The sequence below is a fragment of the Solanum dulcamara genome, chromosome 6 (genome assembly GCF_947179165.1).
Source record: "Solanum dulcamara chromosome 6, daSolDulc1.2, whole genome shotgun sequence".
NCBI lineage: Eukaryota > Viridiplantae > Streptophyta > Magnoliopsida > Solanales > Solanaceae > Solanum > Solanum dulcamara.
In genome coordinates, this window is record NC_077242.1 from 7,225,487 (window position 1) to 7,245,660 (window position 20,174).

The following is a 20,174-nucleotide window of genomic DNA, read 5'->3' on the forward strand; positions in this document are numbered from 1 at the left end:
ATTGGACTATTTTCTTAAATGTAATATAGTCCAAATTAATTTACGAATTTAAATCTAATATAATTTTAATGTTTACAATCACAACTATCACAACCATCATTATGAGCCACTTGCACCAATCATCACCGCCATCACTAACGAACATAAATATTTTAATTTTTTTATGTAATATTTTAATTACTTTTTTCTTTGAATTATATACTTATTATGTTTAAAAATTAAAAACTATGCATATTCAGATATTGAAAAATCAAATAAATGGGACCTAAATTTTCAAAATATAAGTAAATGATATTTAGCCATTTAAATTTGATTTTTTTTCCAAATATGGTCAAAAAAGGAAAAAAACATATTGACAGGTATGATTGTACTTGCAGAGTCTCCGAATAACATGGAGATCAAACAATGACACGTTCCCTAGTTTTTAGGTATTTGACAAGTCAAATTGCGTTAAAATTGCCTATTAATTGACAGTTACTCCACTAGTAGCCCCTTAAAAAAACAAAACAATCAAACAAACAATAAAAAGTGGCTGTGCTATAACTACGTTCATGTATGTAAAGTTTGACAAATTTCTCCTTAGTTTCCTTGTTTATATAAATTGAGTTAGTGAATTCATTAGGGTTGCAACATAATAACAATGAGTGGGTATAGTTTCTTTCAGAGAGCCTCCAGAGCTTTCAATGACTACCCTCATCTTCCTAAACTTCTTGTGCTTTTCACTGTTAGGTATGTCAAACTATATTCTTACTTTGATAATTATGTTTATTAACATGTGCATCAATATGGTCACCTTTTTTTAGTGTCACAATCTATGGTTTCTTTCTCATTTTAGCATTTGCTTGTTTAACATTTTTTGTCTTGTTTGTGGGATTCGAAAAAAAAATATTATAATAAATGGGATTCAAAACTTGGATCTAAATCAATTTTTGAACCCCATTTGACATGACTTACATTCAAAATAGACATAAAGTTGAGGAATTTGAATCCCTTACAAGAGAAAATTATGTTGTTTATATATTATTAAAATTATTTTATATATATATATATATATATAAAGTTGAGGAATTTGAATCCCTTACAAGAGAAAATTATGTTAGTTTATATATTATTAAAATTTATATATATATAGTCGATGTTGAACCACTTTGGCTTCTTCCTGTGTTATTTTTTTATATTTTGAACCCCTTGTCTCCGCAGCTTATTTCCCCATAATCTTGTCACACTTTGCAAATAATTGTTTGAAGGTGTGACTGCTGTGATCATTTCTATTTTTCTGTTTAATCTTTGCGCCGGATCTATATATATATATACCTGAATTTTCTCTAATGGAAACCTGAATAGAGTGGAATATATATATATATATATATGATTCATGTCGTTGACACTAATTAATTTATGATTGACTAATTTTCTTTGGAATTTGCAGTGGCGGAGGGCTAGCTACTGTTTGTCACACTGCATTTGCTGATGCAGGTCAAGATGATATTATTAAGAAGAAGAAAGTGGTAGTGCTTGGAACAGGATGGGCAGGAACAAGTTTTCTTAAGAATTTGAAAGACCCTTCCTATTCTGTCCAGGTCGTGTCTCCTCGCAACTATTTTGCCTTTACTCCTCTGTTACCTAGTGTTACTTGTGGCACAGTTGAAGCAAGGAGCATCGTAGAACCAATTCGTAATATTGTCAAAAAGGTTATACATATCATCCAGTATAAACATCATTGATCTAAAGTTTGTTGTTTTTCATCTTCACATCTAGTGATGCCTTGTCGCGTATTTATGATTTCTGTGTTACAGAAAAACTTCCATGTTGATTTCAAGGAAGCTGAGTGTTACAAGATTGACACAGTAAACAAGAAGGTTCACTGTAAAACAACTCAACCAAATCATTTGGGTGGTGGTATAGAAGAGTTTACTGTAGATTATGACTACTTGGTGATTGCTATGGGCGCTCGAGCAAATACTTTCAACACCCCTGGAGTTGTGGAGAATGCACACTTTCTAAAGGTACTAAGTAAATGTCTTTATTGAATTGGAGTATAGTCTCTGAAGGTACATTTGAGTCTTGTGACTCGATCTTGGTACTAGTCCATAATGATCAAAATCTCCGCTTGAGCCTAAGACACAAGCAAATTCAATGAAGCAACAACTGGTACCACAGAGATGCGGCCATAAAATAGTCTTTGAATAGTTAAAATAACTAAATTTTGGATTGTTCGATCAAGTAATGTAAACCTAATGGAATTCATGACGGTCTCAATCTTATTTTTTCCGTTTTTCTTTTTATTGTCTGAATATTCAGGTTCTAAGACTATTCTAATGCACTTTTTCATCATGTATAAACTAAAAAACCAATACTTAAGATAAGCATGAAAATGAAAGCTTCTATAAATACAGATACACCTTATATAGTTTTTTGAAGAGCAAGCAATGATATTTCAATGCAGGAAGTCGAAGATGCACAGAGAATTCGTAGGACTGTGATAGATTGTTTCGAGAAGGCAAGCCTTCCAAGCATAAGTGAAGCCGAGAGGAAGAGAATTCTTCACTTTGTGGTTGTTGGAGGTGGTCCAGCAGGCGTGGAGTTTGCTGCAGAGCTTCACGATTTTGTGAAACAGGATCTCGCCAAGTTGTATCCTGCACTTAAACAATATGTTAGCATAACACTACTTGAGGCCGGAGATAATATACTAAACATGTATGTAACATTCTCCACATACTACTACATTATAGCTTTTGGATTTTGAACCTATGTTGCTCGGATTCTTTAAGAAGTGTGTTGGAGAAATGTGCTTTTCAATCAATTGGTGCAATTTCATATGAACTATAGCTTGTAACTTGTTTGCTTGCCCACCTATCCATGAGGATCTGCAATAAGCTGTTCAAATTTCATTTTTTCAGGTTTGACAAAAGAATTACGGCCTTTGCTGAGGAAAAATTTGCAAGAGATGGTATTGAGCTGAAAACTGGATCAATGGTGGTGAAAGTAAGTGATCGTGAAATATCAACCAAAGAGAGAAGCACTGGCCAAACTGTTACCATACCATATGGAATGTGTGTCTGGGCCACTGGCATTGGATCTCGCCCCGTTGTTATGGATTTCATGAAGCAAATTGGTCAGGTATGTCCAATTTAAGTGTTACTGCATTTCTTGTTGATATTTACTTGTTTCAGCACCAACTCAAGTACTTGAAATGATTCATACCAATCTGTTTTCGTTGATGGTCTGCAGACAAACAGGCGAGTCTTAGCAACGGATGAATGGCTCAGAGTTGAAGGGTGCAATGGGATTTATGCTCTAGGTGATTGCGCCACGATAAACCAACGCAGTGTCATGGTAAAGTTATACTTAATCCTTAGATTTTGATTTCTTGTACTGAATTTCAACAATTTAGCAGCATTTCTTGGAACCTGAAAAAGTGTCAACTTACAACAATTCTTATTTACTAATCCTAAAGATACTAAAGGGAATCTATTATTATTATCTGTTCCACCCTCACTCTCCCTCATATTGGTACGACGTTCGAAAATCAAGACCATGAATTGATAATATCATGCTCACACTTTTGGTATTTTGACGTTTGTTTGTGTTGTAAACTTATCCGTTTCTTCTGTTTCATTATCTTTATACAAGTTGAAGAACTAAATTAAGTTGTTTTAAACATCTAGAGTTCAAATTTACATTTCAGGAAGATATTGGAATCATATTTAGCAAGGCAGACAAGAACAATTCTGGTACTCTAAGAGTGGATGATTTTAAAGAAGTGATCCAAGACATATGTGAGAGGTACCCTCAAGTGGATCTTTATCTGAAGAAAAAGCAACTGAAAAACTTTAATGCTTTGCTGAAGAATTCAGAAGAAGATACTGAAATTAACATCGAAAAGTTCAAGAAACTACTTGCTGAAGTAGACTCCCAGATGAAAAATCTTCCTGCTACAGCACAGGTGAATGAATATATAGAGATTGTTTTCTCTTGTTTATATGCTTCTATTCCTTATCTTATGCTTCTATCATTATTGTCTAACACACTAGGTTGCGGCTCAACAAGGTAGCTACCTCGCTGACTGTTTCAATCGCTTCAATATATGTGAAGCAAATCCAGAAGGTCCACTAAGATTCAGAGGAATAGGGCGCCATCGCTTCCATCCTTTTAGGTAGGCATGAAAATCACTCAATAGGGTGTATTAGTAATGTTGAAATTAGCTATGCTGAGATTGTTTCTAATATGTCCTACCAAACGACTCAAGTGTTAACTCTTCCGACCTTTTCTGATCTTATGCTTCATGTTGGTTCTTTCCCCCTCTCTTACAGGTATAGGCATTTGGGCCAATTTGCACCTTTGGGTGGGGAACAGACTGCAGCTCAACTCCCTGGAGACTGGGTTTCCATAGGTCACAGTACCCAGTGGCTCTGGTATTCAGTATATGCAAGGTAAGTCTTGTCAAATTACCATACTCATTGTTTACATCAAACCAGGCAATATAACTTTAAGAGTTACAAACTAAAGCAAGAATACCTAACCATGGTTAACTGGTAAAAGTTTGTGTATATGACATCTGTCTTGCTCTCTTTGTTTGGTGTGAACAAAAGTGGGAGTGAGTTTTTCCAGCAATCACATTAATGTGTTTGGTTTCATGTTTCAGCAAGCTAGTCAGCTGGCGTACAAGGGTGTTGGTGGTATCTGATTGGATAAGGCGTTCCACATTTGGGAGGGATTCTAGCAGAATCTGAAACAACATCAATGTCTGGATTTATTGCTTTTTACATACTGTAATTGAGCTCTTCTTACTAGTGTAGTTAAGAAATTTTGTTTGGATTGTATTTTCCTTGACCAACTTCCTGCGTCAAGTAATATTTCATCATTATTCTTTAGAATTCTACTAGCCTTTCTGGCACTTATCAAGAGCATACATTAGATAGTTCAGACTTGTTTCTTATAGCAATGGCATTTTACTACTTGCAAGCAGGGGCCGAACGCAGAATGAAAACAAAGAGATTCAAAAACAGTGCTGAAATGTCACAGTTTGGAGTCAGATAACTGATATTTATGCCCCCTTTCTCACTGCACTTCAAGCTTCTCTCGTGTTTATTGGATTCAACAAACAATACAGTATAAAAAGAACTTCACCTGTGCACTCTGCGAATTTCTGCAAAAAGGGAACCATTAATAATCCTAGGGCTAACGTGGCTCCGCCATTACTTGCAACTATTCTATAGATTGATCATTAATCACTAGAAGTACATCAATGAGGTACAAAACAAGGGAACGTTTTTCCATGCAAAGGTAGATGAAACACATCATACAATTGTAATATCTCTTTGTTTACTGTGCAAAAACAAATAAAAAGAGCAGTCAGCAGAGAAACCCTCTTTACATCACTTACATGATGCACCAAACTATAAATGAGGTTACAATATCCACAAATTAATTTGATATTTACACCATTAATAATCAACCAGATGCATCTCTTCTCCCTTTTCATGCAGGATAAGAGCATATTAAGAACCCACGCAAGGATAAATACTTCGAAAAATTCAAGTGTGTAGTCATTTCAGAGATCCAACCACCAAACATGGGGAAGTCAACCTATGATTCGACCATGGCTGGTTATGGTTCAACTTACTGGCCTGTAACCACTGGTTATGGTTCTTCAACTTTACTGGCCTGTAACCAAAAGAAAATCTTTTTTAAACTTCAATATGCACAGCAATAATTCCAAACAAGACGTGTCTTTAGTAACAGAATCATATACTATGAACATAACCAGTCTGCAGATCCATTTTAAGTCGGAGAGATCATACATTCTATGAAAATACATACCACAACAGAGCCCTTCTTGTTGAAGATAGAAGCAGCATGCAGCAAACTGATGCTTCTTGTAAACATTACTAAACCAGTGTCCATAATCAATTTTAAACTGCTATACTATCTGTTTTTCTGTCGATTATAGTTTGGCCCACGATGATTTGAGATTGATTCCTTCATCTCATTTGAAAAGGCAATAGCCAACTCAAACTTCCCCATCTTCTTTAAATTACTGATCAGTAATTTGTAAACATGAACTGATGGGCAGATACCCCTGTGCTTCATCTCATAAAAAAGTCTCAGTGATTCTTCAATATTACCAGATTTTCCAAAGCTGTCAATCAAAGCACTATAAGTCCGCAAATCTGGTTCAATTTCTCTCTCACACATCTCCCTGAAAAATATTAAGCACAACTCAAGCCTGCCAACCTTTCGCAATCCAGTAATTAAGGTATTATAAGAAACAATATCAGGAAATAGACCATCCTCTTTCATTGCCAAAAATTTATTAAGCATTTCATCTATTCTACCACACTTGCCTAGGATTCCCAAAATGGTGTTATATGTGATCACATCAGGTTTGGATTCCAAACTCTTCATCTGATCAAAAATCAGCAAGGCCTTGTCAACCTGTCCACATTCAGCAAAGGCAAAGATGATCCTATTCATAACTGTAGTACTACTTGGAAATATCAACTCCGAAATTTCCCGGACAAATCTTAGTAAGCAGGGAACATCATTTTCCTTGATAAATGCCTGAGCAAAGATAAGATATGTAGATGAATTCAGAGATTTGCAAGATACTAACAGATCCTTGAAACACTGACATAGAAGGCCAATATCGTTTTCCTCGCCTGCAGCTTTCAGAAGGCGATTGTGTGCACTAGGGTGGAGGGGAATATTTTTATCATGAAATGTACGCACTAGCCTAATGGCTCCTGATAGATTTCTGTCATTGCAAAACTTATCAATATAAGTAGAACAGAGTTCCTCTCCTGAACTTTGAGACTTAGCCATAACAGAGAGAACATCAGCCAACACCTCATCCACAATTTCTGCGGGGGATGCCTGGGTTGAGAATGATTGGCAGCAGCCAGAAATACTAGTGGCAAAAGTTGGCCAATTGAGGAGGACTCCAACTGGGATGGATTTAATACAATTCTGTATTAGAAATTAGCAGTAAATCACAACATTAAACGACCAAGAAAAGAATGTACTTCCCTAATAGAAATAGCTAAAGCAAGTGACTCAATACTGGGTTCAGAACATCTTATCCATTCATACCATGTTAGTTAACAGAACTAGAGCCAAAATAAAAAAATATAAGCTCATAATTCAATGTTGCAAAAAGAGTTTCCCAATCTCAATATTGTGTTCTCTTTGTTAATTGTGAAATGAGTCTTAACTGCCAACCCATATATTCAAACAGGCCTTCATAGTACAAATTACAGTTCATAGCTATCCTAGCTCAAATTTTGTATGAGATACTTTGAAATCAATTTCCACAAACGAGATCATACAGAGAAACTTCATTGCTAAAGCCTAATAACTCGATCACTTTATTTAACTCCCATTTCACAAGCAAACACGAACCCTACCCCATCCCCCCACCCAAAAAAAATGGAAGGAAAAGAAAAAAGCCACAAACAACCATTACCAAATAACATTTTCATATATCATGTCTCTTACTAAAGATCAAAAACCTGGATTGTTGGAGCTGGGTCAGCTTGAATCAAAGTTCATTTCTTTTGGCTGATTACTAATAATGACAGTAACTCTTAGCACTTTTGCACAAAAAACAACATTCCCTATCTAACTGCTCTTTCATAAATAAGAAAAAGAAAACACCAAATTTGTCATGCTTCATTCCATGAGAATAAACAATAGCCTACTCCAACCACTCCAAAATATAAAGGGTAAAGACCTTTGCATATCATGTAAGTTCCCTTTTCCTTCCAATAAAATAAGAATTAAGTAATCACTCTGTTTCAATTTGTTTGTCTTACTTTATTTTTTTAGCAAGTCTTAAATTCTAACTTTTCACTTGACATATTTACAACCACAGTATTAAAGAACAGTACGGTACATTCTAGTATATTTAGTTTAAGACACAGAGATTCAAAAAGTGTTCTTTTATTTTCTTAAACTCAATATTAAGTCAAAACTAGACAAATAAACTGAAACAAAGTGAGTAAGCATTTTCAGGTAAAGAAACTAAAAAACCCAAAAGAAAAATACTCACGTCAAGAAAGAAATTTCCACAACGATGCAATGTGTTGAATGTCCGAAATCCTTTAGCAGAAGAGTGTAACCCAACAGAAACACTACAGTTTAATCGATTAAAACAAGAACGGCATAATAAGAAAGTTAAAGTGCTCAACTTTGTTCTGCCATTCAAAGCAGCTGCTACCATCTTTTCTGCTGAGATTTTAGGGGTTTTATGAAACCCGAACTAGGGTTTTAAGCATTTGAGTGGCGAGATTGTAGATTCAATGAAGAGCCTAAAACCCCTAATTTTCATGGCGTCTCAGAGAAAAACCCTTGTTCGCATTTTCGGGTGTGGAAGGACAGGGGACGACGTAGTTTCATGATAAATGGTTCAAAATATTGATAACTTTATGTAAGTATAAATAAATAAAAAATTATGGTTTTATGATAAATGTGTAGAGTTTTACATATGTATGTAGGTGTTTGAATACTATTTGGTTGAAGCTGAAAAAATAATTTAAATTGAAATTGTATTTAAATATGATTACTTGAAAAAAAAAAGTTGAAATTTTGCGTTCGTATTTATATTAAAGTCTAATTAAATTTGAATTTGCGTGAAAAAGCACCAAAATATGAATAAAATATTTTCTAATAAAGATGACTCTATACTCAAGAGACTTGTCTTATTAAAGATGATAGGATATTAATAGGATATTTTTATCATTTCACCACAATCCTTGTTGGTCTCAAATAAAAATGTTAACAACAAATTCACTATTTCAAATTAATTATGGACAAAATGGCCAACCTTAAAGGGTGTTTGGATGGCTTATATTAAGTAGGTTTTGGCTTTGAATTTTTTTTAATTTTTGAAAGTGTTCGGAAAAAATAAAAAGTGTTTTTTAAGCACTTATTTTTTAGGCTAAAAAAAAGAAGTTAAAAGTCAAAAGTTGGGTATGATCAATTTATGACTTACTTTTCAACTTTTAATTTTTAGCTTATAAGTTACTTTAAAAAAATCAATCCAAACACCTCCCTAAATGTGCAAATAATGACTTCGTTATTTGCAAGTTGGGTTTTGGGGGAAGGGGGTCATGGTACTTCTGTTAGTCCAGTTTATATGATAGTATTATTGATTAGAAATATTTGTTAAGGCCAAATTAAATGACATATTTATGTATTATATCAATTTTATTTCTTGAAAAGTTGTGAAATTCTAATAAAGGATTGGTGGCAAAAGGTTCATAAAGTTCTTTAAGTTATACCACCTACTTTTTTTGTTGAGTTGAATGCTCAAATTATTTCATATGATATGAGAATCAACGTTTGATAAGTTTGTTCTCACTATCATAAGTTTCTATTCAAGATAAAATATAGGTTTCATGTACTTTCTAACTCTCACAAGTCTGTAATCAAGATGTGCAAATCTCAAGAGAAAATATTACGTATAAGAGTTTGTGGAGTACCCCGGCTTGTTTGAGACTGAGGCATAGTTATTGTTGCTGTTGTATGAGTTTGTCGAGCTATATAGTGTCTCGAGCGGTTAGATTACATGTATAAGAAAGAGGGTGTTGAGATACATATCTTCAAATAGATAATTTCACTGACAAAATATAAGATCAAAAGCTCTTGCTTGGTCTGCAGAAAAATTATTCACCTATGGCACATGGGATTCCAACTGTCCTTACACTTCATGAATCTCCAGAAATATTTCATAGAATTGCTTCACGATGGACAAAATATAGGGTCAAAAGCTCTTGCTTGATCATGTAGATTAGTAAATAACTAGCATATGGAATTCATATAGCTACATGAGTTACAAAAGAAGAAGAAAAAGAATCAAGAACTTTCAAACACAACCATTGCCTCATCAATGGGGAGTAGAAAGAGAAACCAAAGTGCAATAGCTACACTGAGGCATTAAAGAGTTGAACCAAGTGGTGAAAGGTTGCAGTGAGAAGCATATAGAGGTTCACAATATTCTTGATAGCTATGTGCTCCAACTCTTCGAAAATGTCGACGGATGCGTGTTAGATACTCCAACGTGCATTTTGGAGAATCCAACGCCGGTGCGGCAGCAATTTTGGAGAGTCCGAGCAACATAGTTTGATATAACTTTGATAACATGAGAAGCCTCTTAAAAGGTAAGCAACAGATGACATCAATGGCAAACTGACAATGATGAGAAAGCTAGTGCTTGGTTGAGTATAAGAACTAAGAAGATAAGTAGTTCTGAAGTATCTATAAGGCATAATAGACATTTAAACTTGGCCTCAGCTAGCAAGTAAGCACTTCAACATTGAGAGTGCACATCTAGACATCTCAACTTGGTCTCAACTGATAATTAAATACTCCAACTCGTACCCATTGTGTCGACACTGATGACACATAAATTTTGAAGGTGTCTAGATGATCATTTTGTAAGTTGGAGTGTTCAACTGATACAAAGGAGATGGGTTGAGGTATCTAGATGTACATATTCAAAGTTGGAGTATCGAGTTGCCAATTAAGGCTAGTTAAAGTGTCAAATAAAAAAAAAGTGTCTATGCATATACAGTAAGGGCATTCTGTCCATTTGATGCAACCCTGTGTTTAGTAGTTTCAAACTATAAATGAAACAGAAGAAATAAGACAGATATGAAAGTCAAATAAACTGAATTCTAGACTGCCATCCTTACGTTAGAGAGCTGTAAAAGTTTGTCCCTTGAAAGAGAAATTACATTTCACAACAGAAATGTAGAGATTTATCACAAGATGTCTATGCAGACCGGGCAACATGAAGAAGCTAGGAAGTAAAACTAGACCTGTTGTCCAAAGTCGAAAAATAAAATAAGCAAATGGCAATAGAAATTGTTAAGTGCGCAAAGCCAAAATCATTTATCAGATTAAGGGATAGGCTGCAGCTTAAACATACACCAAAGAACATAAGAGAAAAATCTGTTATGAATGAAACCACAACCAATGACAATACCAGAACACAAAAGGAAAAAAAAGGTCTTTTATCAATTAAGCTACCAACAATAATGTAGGGAAGTCTCCAAGGGGAAGGATACACAAATCTAGGCTGGAGAAACACCAATATCAGAGTTACATTGACTTCAACTGCCAAAATGCTTCAGCCCCTTATACCTTAAGAAGCTGCCCAGGGTGAGGGATGGGTAAGTATAAAGATGATATTAGTTACAAGGATGTAGGAGATTACTAGAAAAAGGAAGTAGCATAAGAACCTCAAGGGAAGATTAAGTCACTGAGGTGCAACTTCTTTAACTTAATAATTTAGATGTATCATGTGACACTTTAGGACAACAACAACATACCCAGTGAAATCTCACAAGTGGGGCAAAAACAAGGAACCTAACCAGTGAGCCAACGTCATCCTTTTGACACTTTAGGACATAAGGTTGATAATACAGAGACTTCTCCAACAAGAGGAGTGCAGCATGTAACAGAAATCTTAAAAGTCATTCATTTGCCTCAACTCTCAAGCATGAGATCTTATATTATCGTCAAAAGCAAATTATGAAGCACAGAAGCAAGTTTCTTCCCTTACAAAATTCTAAAATAGCTGAAACAACCTAATATATAACAAGAAGATGCAATAGTAATGTCCAACATTTTTCTTTGTAAAAGTAACTTGGCCACATACTGCAACATAAAGCCTTATTCATATTGTACCAAACATGTAATCAGAAGCTAGATACTAGTATGCCTCAGATAAGAATGAACAAAAGTTAAAAGGCAGGACTGGAAATTTAAAGATTATGATGAAAAGGGTGAGCTCCCCTTATTTCACATTATTCCTCTTCAGCATCTTCGTCGGCAAAACTGAGAACTTGACAGACTGATGGCTCCTTATCTTCATCATTGCTGAAAAATGATTTCTTGCCTATCAACTCTACAACTCTTTTGGCGGGTCCAGAATCCCTAGGAGTCTCATTGACAGTGCACCGAGCAATCCTAATTCTAGGAAGCAAATCAGGCTTCACAGTAATGCTCAGTGGAGATTTTTCACTTTCTGTACTAGAATGAACTACTATCTCACTAGGAATTTCCCATCTCTTTTTCACCCTGCTTTCAGTACCCAAATTCTTGTTTTCTGTTTGAGGTATACGCGTTTTCCCTACAGATAAAGATCGTTTCTTTTCATTTCTCTTAATGTCATCCTTGTCATTCTCAGGTAAAGACCTCTTTCTCACTACTGATGACTGATTTGTGCTCTGATTGTACCTACTAGCCACAACCCTCCCTGGCCTCTGAGGCTTCTTGCTAACAGGAACAGACTTTTCGCCGTCCTTGAATAACTTCTTTGGCTGAACTGAACTCAGAAATGCATCATCCTTCTTCAGATTCTTCTTTGATGCAATTGTAGTAACTGCCTGCCTTGAAGCCATAGTTCTTGCTGCAGCTTTTCTTGATTTGGGACTAAGGCTTGAACTTTTCCCCCTTTCTTTACTCAAATTCTCTTCTTCAATCTCTTGAAGCTTCCAAAAACAAGACTTTCTCCTGTTTTGTATTGGCTGAATTGGTGTGATCATTTCCTGCTTGCCCAATTGTCTTGCCTTCGTCGCTGCAAAAATCTCTGATGGCCCCATACTCAACCCTCGACTACGCGTTCCAGCGAAAATCTCAGAAGGTCCTAAACTAAGACCCCTTCTCTGCACCTTTGCTTTTGCACTCATTGATGAACTACTCTCTTCAATCTTTTTCTTCTCCTCTGCAATCTTAACACTCATTTTTGGCTCCATAAACTTTGCTGCAACAACCCTCCCTCGCTTCTCAACAATCTTGAAACTTTTTTCAGCCTTTTCAATTCTCAATGCCTCTAATTTCGAATTCAATCTACTAATCTCCATTTCAATTTCTTCAATTTCCTCATCAATCCTCTTTTCATTGCGGAAATCATTATCTTTTCCACTCTTTCTAATTGTCCTACTCATCTCATCAACACTCTGCTTGGAAATGGGCTTGTTTGGTTTGAGTCTTGAATTCTCCAGAGCCCCATTTGGGTTTAGTGGCTTGAAGGGTATCGAAAATGACAGATTAACAGATGAAGAATTCTCAAACGAAGGAGTCTGATTCTCCTTGCTTGATACATCAGATTCAAAGGAATCCGATAACCAAGAACGTTTCAGTGAAGAAAAATCTGCAGAATCGCCATTATCAAAGGCAGCATTGTTCCATATCTGTACATCTTCTGGATTAATCCCTTCTGGGTATTGTAAAACACTCATTTTTTCTATAATGGGTTTCAAAAAAATTCACAAAAGAAGTAACAAAAAGATAAATCTTGAAGATTTCTTGATGTAGAGATGAGAAAAGTTGGTTCTGAATTTGGGAAAATTCTTTCAGCCTTTTTGTATTTTCAAGTTTTTGACCGTTGGGGACAGGGAAATCAAACGTTGGATTGTCCGCTCCATCGTGGCCGTTGGATATTAAACGGCTCGAACTGACGCTCCGATTTTGATTTAAAGGCTAAAAATGGGTCATAATATAAATTCTGATTTAACAACGTGCTCACGCTCCTCCTTTCAAGGGGAAATGATAAATATGTACAATCTAATCGCAAAGGTTGATTTATTTTTTTAGCATATTATTAAGATTTTATTCCTATTTTTGACGTCGTGCAAATATAGATTTTGAAAAATTATTCTCTAGTCAATATTAAATTTGAATTTAATATTTACTCATATAATGTTCAACTTTATAGACAAAGTATTAACTATTATCTAATGTTTTGTAATAATACAGAATTTTAAATTATGATGTAACGTTTATCTACTAAATCTTTAATTTGATTAAAAGAAATTTAAAGATTGTGATCTTAAGAATCTATAAATTATTAAAAATATATATATAAAAAGAAGATTATTTTACTACGAAGCTTCCCAAAAAGAGTTTAAAGACGAAAATTTCTATTAATCACACTTTAGGAGTCGAGGCCTAGTTAAATTTTAATGGGAAATTTTCATAAATAATGCTAGTAGCGCTAGTTTTTGCAAAATCTAATCCTAACTAAAATAACAAGGATACAATATGTGATTGTAATTGTATGTATGTATGTTTATGTGTTCTCAAAATAGAAATTGAATTTATGTATAGCCAATAGTATATATTTTCAAAGCAGAAGATATATAAGATGTTTGTGAAGATATCGATTGTATGTATGATAATCTGAATTCAATATATGATTTTTCAAACTATGTATACACAACATTAATCAACTATATGTAAATGATATTTAAAATGTATGTTGTATGTATGACGATTTCCAACGAAGCAGTTTTCAACGGCCTATCAAAACGACTGCGAACGAGTGAGGTTGGGATGGGCAAGAACGACTAGAATCATTAGATATATATAAGTGCATATATGTTATAAAACTATATAATCTGACTATATTTTGTGCTAAAACTCCATTAATGGAGGTTCTCAGTGCTCCATTAATGGAGGAAAATAGAAGAGAAGAGCCGAGGCTAGAGAGAGAGATAGTGAGAGAAGAAGTCTGAGTTTAGAGAGAAAGAGAGAGAAAGAAATATCTCCAATTGTATATTCATTTCACTGATACATGTACATATATATATATTTGTACTAAGTTCTGTATTGTGTACACATACACCCTAACAGAAACTATAACTAACTATCAACCCATTAGTTAGTATCTAACAACCAATTAACTACTCTTGTTAGCTTAACTACCATTAATTAGCCATGGTAGCTTGACTAACTATACCTTTGGTCAACACTCCCCCTCAAGCTCATGGCTTAAACAAGTCCAGTACTCCTAAGCCATTTAGAAGTAGTTGATGTTGGGCTTTGCCAAGGCTCTTTGTGAGTAGATCAGCTAGCTGATTTCCAGTGGGTGTGAATTCAGTTTTCAGGACTCCTTGACATATTTTTTCCCTTACAAAGTGGCAATCTAGGTCTATGTGTTTGGTTCTTTCATGAAATATTGGATTTGCAGCAATTTGTATGGCAGACTTGCTGTCACACACCATTCTGACTGGGAGTTCAACTTGAATACCAAGTTCTTTGAATAAACCAATCAACCAAGTTACCTCAGCTGCACAGTTTGCCATGCTTCTGAATTCTGCTTCTGCTGAACTTCTGGAGACTGTCTCTTCTTTCTTAGACTTCCAGGTTATGAGACTTTCACCATATTTAACCACATAGCCAGTGACAGACCTCCTAGTTGTCACGACCTAGCCCCGTAGGCCGTGACTAGTGTCCGAATTGGACACTCGTATACACACCTATTACCTATAGTCAATCGGCAGTTAAATATGATATAGGATTTATATGGGCAGCACGTCGTCTCAAACTGTCACTTATATATATATATATACCAAAATCACCTGTTTCTTGAAGAGTCTTAATTAGCAAAAATAAGATAACATAATACGTAAGCCGATAAGGCTTTCACTCCGAATGTAAACGTCCAAAAACATAAGCCATACTAGTACACCAGACAACATCTACATACAACCCACTTATGTGTCTACAGACCTCTAAGAGGATTAACAATAGCATATGACGGGACAGGGCCCCGCCGTACCCCTAAATACACAAATATATACATTATAAGGATTAGTACCAAAAGTTTAGGCTCCGAGACAATGGAGCACTTCAAACCCGTTGAGTAGAATCCTAAGCTGACAGCTCTCCAAAATGAGTATTTGTAACTACGGGCACGAAACGCAGCCCCCCCGAAGAAGGGGGTCAGTACAAAATATGTACCGAGTATATAAAACATAAAATATCGTAAAGAAGATCACATCTGAAATAAAGATTCAGGAGTCAAGTACCATAATCAATAAATCATTGTACCTGTGTCTTATAAAATAAAGACATGCATATCATCATCATATATCGTACCTGGCCCGTTGTGGGACTCGGTGTCACAATTATATCAATATATCGTCATATGTATATATATACCATACTCGGCCCTCTAGCAAGGGACTCGGTGAATAGAGTAGTGTACACTGATACCGTACTCGGCCCATTATGGGACTCGGTGCCATAATTATATCGTCATATCATCATAATATCATATTATCATATCACGTACCCATCCCTCTAGTAAGGGACTCGGTGAATAATGTAGTGGAATCCATACATGATAACATACCCGACCTATCGTAGGACTCGGTGAATAATACCATAACAATATGCACGAATAAGGTATCATTAGCAACCTTGTGAAATTTGATCATTATCGGAGACTTAATAGAATAAGCAAAATAGTCCATCATTTGAAAATCAAGACAATAGTCATTATGAATCACACCAATTATGAATTATACTAAAATATGAATTATACCACAACATGAGTTATACCAACTAGGATGGTTGGAATCATACACATGAGTCAAGACATAACAATATAAATTTTGAAAATCAAGAACAGTAGCCATCCGAGTATATCTATGAATAAGAGTTTCTTTGGAATTTAAGCATACGTTATTCGTTCGTTTCATATGGATCATGCCAAAAGAAGAAAATGTTAACTTTACATACCTTTAGCGTTTATACGTATATGCTATCCAATATTGTCTCAACCTATATTAAAACGTTAAGGACTATGGTTAAGCTATGGACAAGAATAAAACGTAGTCTATCGTTAGTAGGTTATTTCTAAAAAAAATTGGACAGCACATCCCCTATACCGCTCACTTTTCCCACTTTCAAACCAGCCATATAATCATCAAGAAACATCAACAATCCAAAATATTGACACAAAATAAGATTTATTATTGACAATAAGCCTAGAATGTTTCCACCCAACTCATGTTACTAAAGCAGTAAATTCGGAAAGCCGAGTACCTCAAGTTGTATCTAAATTTTGAAACTGAAAATGGCAAAACTGGACATTATGACCTTCATGAAACATTTAGATCTCTGTCTTAAGTTTCCAATGAAAAAGAAATCCACTCAAAACTCATTTTCTACAAAGAGATATCATCAAAACACTAACAGGTATACATGAGGGATTTTTGCAATCCAGAATCTGGACAGAATTTGTCTTATGATTAATCCTCATTTTTTGATATACTAACAGCAGATATAGACTACAACATAAACATAAGAGTTGTAGGTACGTGTATTATCTTTCCAAAACATGTTTAATATCTAAAATCGAAGGTCTACACAATGAGATATTACAGAATTACTACCAGCTACTCAATTCCAAAAACGGGTTTGAACATTCACAATCTTCATACACCTTTTCCCTCCAAATTCAAGAACAACAACTCATCAACAACATCAAAACAATATCAACCATTATTATACATCATCACTAAGCTAATTCCATCCATTTAATCTACCTAAAACAACCCTTTAACCCATAAATCTCAACAAATCACCAAACTAGTTTGTAACACTATTTTCTCCGTTCTAATCTGTTAAAACTCTAACTAAACTTGTTAACAATGAAAAGGAGACTTTAATATTACCTTAAATTTGCAACACCACATAAAATCTTCTCCTTATTGGATGATATCTAGCTCAAATTGAAGCCAATGCGACGTACAACAATTTTCTCTTCAAGAGCTTTGAGATTCGGGGCTTTAATTGTGGTAAATGTTGGTGTTTCTCTCTAGCTTTTCCTTCTCTTACTCTCTCTGGAAATTTCTAGATATTTCTTGGTCTAAAGTATAAAGGAAGAGATAAAAATTAGATTAATTTCGTGGGTATTGGGCCTGACCCGAATTAGAATTGGGTTGGGCCGAATTCACTATTTAGTTTGGCCTGCCAGACTTAAAACGTCTATATCTTATTACTCCGATATCACATTTTTTCTTACGACCTATGGTTGGAAAGATATTTCAATTACCTACAACTTTCATTTTGAGAGCTTTCCCAAATTCTCAAATTCTAAAGAGGTTATGGCCTCCCAAAGTTGGCTTACCCAAAACGTGACTTTAAGAAAAAAAACATTTGATGGCTTCTACTTTGATTTGGCTCAAGGGTTCTTCTTGAGATGTATTTTACTTCACATAAATTATTCAAATAACTTGGCATCTATAACAAATCATGTCCTTTTAAAATTCAAAATTAAAAGTCCTTGAATTTATAACCGTTAGCTTACGAATAATCTAGATGCAAAAATACAGAATGTAACACTGGTCTCCAGGCATGTACCCCAGTCTGAGTCACAATAAGCAATGAGATGTTCTGATACTTCTGATAGCATGAATAGCCCAAGCCCTGGAGCTTCTTTGATGTATCTGACTACTCTGAGTGTTGCATCCATATGTGATTCCTTGGGGCAATGCATATATTAGCTCGGCTTCTGAATTGAGAATGCAAGATCAGGCCTGGTCATGGTAAGATAGAGAAGTCTTCCTACTAGCCTTTGATACCTGTCAGGGTCCTTCAGTATAGGGTCTTCATGTTCTCCTTTTGGAGCAACAGCTTCATCGTACTTGGCAGAGGTTAGTTTTAGATTTTGTTTAAGTGGTGTAGCTGCAGGCTTGGCTCCCCCTAGACTAGTTTCAGCTATTAATTCTAGTGCATATTTCCTTTGAGATAGATGTATGCCTTTGCTGGATTTGGAAACTTCAATCCCAAGGAAAAAATTAAGTTCTCCTAGGTCCTTCATCTTGAATTTCTTCTACAGGTCACTCCTTATGCAGTCTATCAGATTTTATTTGCTACCAGTGATTAAGAGATCATCTACATAGACTAGGAAAATCACAATACCACCCTCAGCTTGTCTAGTAAACAGTGAGTAATCATAATGGCTCTAGATGAACCTCAGTTGTACCAAGGCTTCTGACAATTTAAGATTCCATTGTTTGGGAGCCTACTTGAGTCCATAAAATGACTTGCGGAGTTTGCAGACCTTGCCTTGCTCCCCTTGTCTTGCTAAGCCAGCAGGAACAGTCATATATACCTCCTCCAAGAGATCACCATTGAGAAAAGCATTGTGAACATCCATTTGATGAATGCACCAGCCTTTGGAAACAGCAAGAGCAACAATAGATCTAACAGTGACTATTTTAGCAACTGGGCTAAAGGTCTCACTATAGTCAAGCCCCTCTTGTTGGCTGTACCCTTTGGCCACCAGTCTGGCCTTATACCTTTCAACATCACCTTAAGCCTTGTATTTCACTTTGTATACCTACTTACAGCCAATGGGTTTCTTGCCAGGGGGCAAATCCACCACACTTTAAGTGTGATTATCCTGCAGGGCAGCTATCTCCATTTCCATAGCCTTGATTCATTTAGGATCAAGGGAAGCTTCAGAATAGGAGGTAGGCTCAGTAATAGCTGAGTAGGCAGCCAAAGCATGAGCATAGTTGGGAAATAGATGGGCATAAGAGAGGTGATCAAATATGGGATAAAAAGAGGAGGAATCATGATTTGCAGTGACAAAGTCCTGAAGCCACAAGGGAGGGTTGGTTTGTCTGGATGACCTCCTAGGAGGTGGAGGATGAACTGAGGAAGGTGAGTCAGGGTCAGGACATGAGTGATGAGTATTTGGAGAAGAAGGAGGTACCAAGGAAGGCAGTGGCATAGATGAGGGATCAATAATATGTGGAGGTAGAATGAGAACTGGAAACAAGGGATTAGAGGAGACTTGTAAGTCTTTGAATGGAAAGATATCCTCCTTGAACACTATATTTTTATCAACAAACATAGATTTGGAGTGCAGATCATAGAGGAGATAGCCCTTTTATGACAGGGAGTATCCCATCATGACTGCAGGAATAGCTGTGGGGGTAAATTTGTCTGATATCTTGGGACAGGCTGTATAGCACAGACAGCTAAATGTTTTGATATGAGAGAGGGAAGGAGGTGAAGAGTGAAGCATTTCAAAGAGGTACTTATAGTGAAGAAGTTTGGAAGGAAGTCTATTAAGAATATACACAGCAGTGGTGACACACTCACCCTAAAACTTCAGAGGCATGCTAGCTTGGAACCTGATTACTCTAGCCATGTCTAGAATGGTTCTATGCTTCGTTTCAGCAATCCCATTTTGTTGAGGAATGTAGACACATGTACTTTGATGAAGGACACCAAGATTAGAGATTAGAGATTGAAAGTCATGGCTAAAAAACCCATTCCCATTATCAGTTCTAAAGGTTTTAATAGTAGTAGAGAAAAAATTATGAACTTATGCAAAGAATTTTTCAACACCACTATAGTATTAG

General features: G+C 35.6%; 4 protein-coding genes across 5 annotated transcripts; 1 reads left to right on the plus strand and 3 right to left on the minus strand.

The window, feature by feature from the left end:
- Positions 1–515: 515 nt before the first annotated feature.
- On the plus strand, positions 516–4,882 carry LOC129892630 (external alternative NAD(P)H-ubiquinone oxidoreductase B3, mitochondrial-like). The gene is made up of 10 exons (XM_055968213.1): positions 516–729; positions 1,430–1,691; positions 1,797–2,006; positions 2,447–2,697; positions 2,901–3,120; positions 3,232–3,336; positions 3,689–3,946; positions 4,035–4,156; positions 4,314–4,433; positions 4,646–4,882. The coding sequence occupies exons 1-10, from the start codon at positions 641–643 to the stop codon at positions 4,731–4,733; spliced, it is 1,725 nt and encodes a 574-aa protein (XP_055824188.1). The 5' UTR covers positions 516–640; the 3' UTR covers positions 4,734–4,882.
- A 367-nt stretch (positions 4,883–5,249) lies between these two features.
- LOC129892631 (pentatricopeptide repeat-containing protein At1g11900) lies at positions 5,250–8,392 on the minus strand. 2 transcript variants are annotated; one of them, XR_008767361.1, is made up of 3 exons: positions 8,051–8,392; positions 5,824–6,969; positions 5,250–5,667 (listed from the first exon to the last, which is right to left on the minus strand). XR_008767361.1 is itself a non-coding variant. In XM_055968214.1 (2 exons), exons 1-2 carry the CDS (start codon positions 8,219–8,221, stop codon positions 5,929–5,931), a joined length of 1,212 nt encoding a protein of 403 aa, XP_055824189.1. In that variant the 5' UTR covers positions 8,222–8,392; the 3' UTR covers positions 5,250–5,928. The 2 variants fall into 2 exon arrangements, 1 of the variants encoding a protein (XP_055824189.1); XM_055968214.1 differs by having other exon boundaries at positions 5,250–6,969.
- A 3,220-nt stretch (positions 8,393–11,612) lies between these two features.
- LOC129892081 (uncharacterized) lies at positions 11,613–13,346 on the minus strand. The gene has a single exon (XM_055967626.1). It carries the CDS (start codon positions 13,245–13,247, stop codon positions 11,811–11,813), a length of 1,437 nt encoding a protein of 478 aa, XP_055823601.1. The 5' UTR covers positions 13,248–13,346; the 3' UTR covers positions 11,613–11,810.
- A 4,952-nt stretch (positions 13,347–18,298) lies between these two features.
- Positions 18,299–19,110, minus strand: LOC129892663 (uncharacterized mitochondrial protein AtMg00810-like). The gene is made up of 3 exons (XM_055968249.1): positions 19,074–19,110; positions 18,863–18,975; positions 18,299–18,631 (listed from the first exon to the last, which is right to left on the minus strand). Exons 1-3 carry the CDS (start codon positions 19,108–19,110, stop codon positions 18,299–18,301), a joined length of 483 nt encoding a protein of 160 aa, XP_055824224.1.
- Positions 19,111–20,174: the final 1,064 nt, after the last annotated feature.

Excerpts from the sequence above, each read along its gene's own strand:
- LOC129892631 (XM_055968214.1), bottom strand. The coding sequence starts at position 8,221 with ATGGTAGCAGCTGCTTTGAATGGCAGAACAAAGTTGAGCACTTTAACT. Across the intron at positions 6,970-8,050 it reads GTGGAAATTTCTTTCTTGAC|AATTGTATTAAATCCATCCC; the intron begins GTGAGTATTTTT and ends TTTCTAATACAG.
- LOC129892663 (XM_055968249.1), bottom strand. The coding sequence starts at position 19,110 with ATGTTGAAAGGTATAAGGCCAGACTGGTGGCCAAAGG. Across the intron at positions 18,976-19,073 it reads GCCAGACTGGTGGCCAAAGG|GCTGGTGCATTCATCAAATG; the intron begins GTACAGCCAACA and ends CTGTTTCCAAAG. Across the intron at positions 18,632-18,862 it reads GACAAGGGGAGCAAGGCAAG|AAGAAATTCAAGATGAAGGA; the intron begins GTCTGCAAACTC and ends AGTGACCTGTAG.
- LOC129892081 (XM_055967626.1), bottom strand. The coding sequence starts at position 13,247 with ATGAGTGTTTTACAATACCCAGAAGGGATTAATCCAGAAGATGTACAG.
- LOC129892630 (XM_055968213.1), top strand. The coding sequence starts at position 641 with ATGAGTGGGTATAGTTTCTTTCAGAGAGCCTCCAGAGCTTTCAATGAC. Across the intron at positions 730-1,429 it reads CTTGTGCTTTTCACTGTTAG|TGGCGGAGGGCTAGCTACTG; the intron begins GTATGTCAAACT and ends TGGAATTTGCAG. Across the intron at positions 4,434-4,645 it reads TGGTATTCAGTATATGCAAG|CAAGCTAGTCAGCTGGCGTA; the intron begins GTAAGTCTTGTC and ends TTCATGTTTCAG.